Source organism: Seriola lalandi, unplaced genomic scaffold (genome assembly GCF_002814215.2).
Source record: "Seriola lalandi dorsalis isolate HSWRI2012SDOR001 ecotype SW California unplaced genomic scaffold, Sedor1 jcf7180002054225, whole genome shotgun sequence".
NCBI classification, from domain to species: domain Eukaryota; kingdom Metazoa; phylum Chordata; class Actinopteri; order Carangiformes; family Carangidae; genus Seriola; species Seriola lalandi.
This window is the reverse complement of record NW_019524778.1, coordinates 86,746-88,571: the sequence shown is the minus strand read 5'-3', so window position 1 is coordinate 88,571 and position 1,826 is coordinate 86,746. Positions and strand designations below refer to the sequence as shown.

Genomic DNA, 1,826 nt, shown 5'->3' with positions numbered 1-1,826 from the left:
AGATACACAGACACACACACACACACACACACGCACAGAGACAGATACACAGACACAGACACACACACACACACACACACAGAAAAACTGGTTTAAATTTCAGGTGCAACTTCTCTTAACAAAAAATATATAACACACTATTAAAGGTGAGAAGTGAAAAGTGAGATCCCCAGTTAAAATCTCTATAAGTATGATAATATTAATAATAATAATAATAATAATAATAACTAAGATTGAAATGGCTGCTTCGCCCTCGTCCCCGTGTCATCAGATCAGCTGCTGCCTGAACGGCGTTCTCTCATGTGAAGGTCACCTTGACCGCCACCAGGTGTCACTGTGTGTTGAGGTTTAGCTGCTCGTGTGTGTGTGAACTGAGGTGAGTCAGTTTAACTGTGTCGTCAGGGAGATTCCTGCTGTTCTCATTTTATCATCCGTCACCACGTGTGATTTTAAAAGAAGTCGCGTCTCGTGTCAAAGTGAAATTCCACTTTACAGAACCACGTGTTTCTGCTGCTTCTTTTTTTTTTTTATGATTAATTGATTAATTTCCTCATTCCTCATCAATGTGGAAGAAATCACTGCAGCTGATGATTTAATGAAGCTAACAGTGACTCCTGCTGAGGTTTGATTAGCCTGCAAAGTTTTTATATACAGCACTTTGTCACAAAGAGCTCCACAATCAGATGAATGAAACAATCAGAACACATCAAACTAAAGCTAAAGGGAAACAGATGCAGGAAACCAGTTAATTACCACATGCTGCCTCAGTGCCAGTCCGAGCATCCCCATCATTATTAAAAATAAAATACATGATGTGAATCAATGCTTCTGGTCACCAATCACCTTCAAATCCATCCACCTGTGGTTAATACTCTGGTGTCTGCGGCTGAGATAAACGCTGTGTGGTGTGTAGTGTAGCCCCGCCTCCCGCCGACAAACCGCCAAAACAAAACAACGTGTTCGCAAGAAAACGTGATCGGAGCATCACTAATAAATACGTAGTTTCTCCATGTTCTGTTTAAACGGCGGATCTGCCAAAGCTCGTGTCATGATCACAGCGCTTTGAGACTATCTTCCCCTGTCAGAGGATTTGCAGATTCACCCTGATAACGGAGGATGAAACAGAAGCTTTTGAAGCTTCCAGCGTTTTTCTCTTTGATGGAACAAAAAAACTGGAGTTTAAAAATATTCCCTCCTGATTCCTTCTGGCTGCTGATGAAGGTGGACGGAGGTCAGGGAGAACTGAAAACCCTTTTAAAGTCAGTTACACAGAAACAGAGATGAATCACTTCCTGCTGTCGGCTCACACTGTTGTTAATCAACACACACACACACACACACACACACACACACACACACACTCTTACCATGGAAGGAACAAATGGTGCGAGGATTCCTCCAACTCTGCACGACATTGAACACACCCCCAGACCAGCGTTCCTGAAACAGTCAGAGCGACATGAACACGTCATGAAACGCGGCGGCGGCTGTGACTCTGTAGCAGGTCGTCCACTAAATCGGGAGGGTCGGCGGTTCGATTCCCGGTTCCCCCACTCTGCTATTTAATTACAGCATTATCGTAACAGACTCCTTCAGAACAGGCAGCACTGAAAACGAGCTGCGGTTACTTCACCTGATAACTGTCGGGTAGAGCTCAGAGGTGTAGACGTAGGCGATGTTGAACGCCGCGCTCACCATCAGTTTCCCCAGAAGCGCCAACGACGTGACGCTGAGCAAAGTCCCTGAAGACACACAAACCAAACAGACACACATCAGAACGTGAAGCGTCCTCCTCCCTCCCTCACGACGTCAGATCAGGAAAAGCA

General features: G+C 45.0%; 2 protein-coding genes across 2 annotated transcripts in view; both read right to left on the bottom strand.

Annotated features, from left to right (window-relative positions):
- Nucleotides 1–1,826, bottom strand: part of LOC111653558 (uncharacterized) — a 16,219-nt gene that overhangs the window by 4,975 nt on the left and 9,418 nt on the right. The window lies entirely within an intron of this gene.
- Nucleotides 1–1,826, bottom strand: part of slc22a15 (solute carrier family 22 member 15) — a 12,116-nt gene that overhangs the window by 3,215 nt on the left and 7,075 nt on the right. Inside the window, 2 exon segments of the mRNA XM_023404164.2 lie at nucleotides 1,368–1,440; nucleotides 1,634–1,826. The exon segment at nucleotides 1,634–1,826 is cut by the window's right edge and continues 41 nt beyond it. Coding sequence (XP_023259932.1) covers nucleotides 1,368–1,440; nucleotides 1,634–1,826 — 266 coding nt within the window.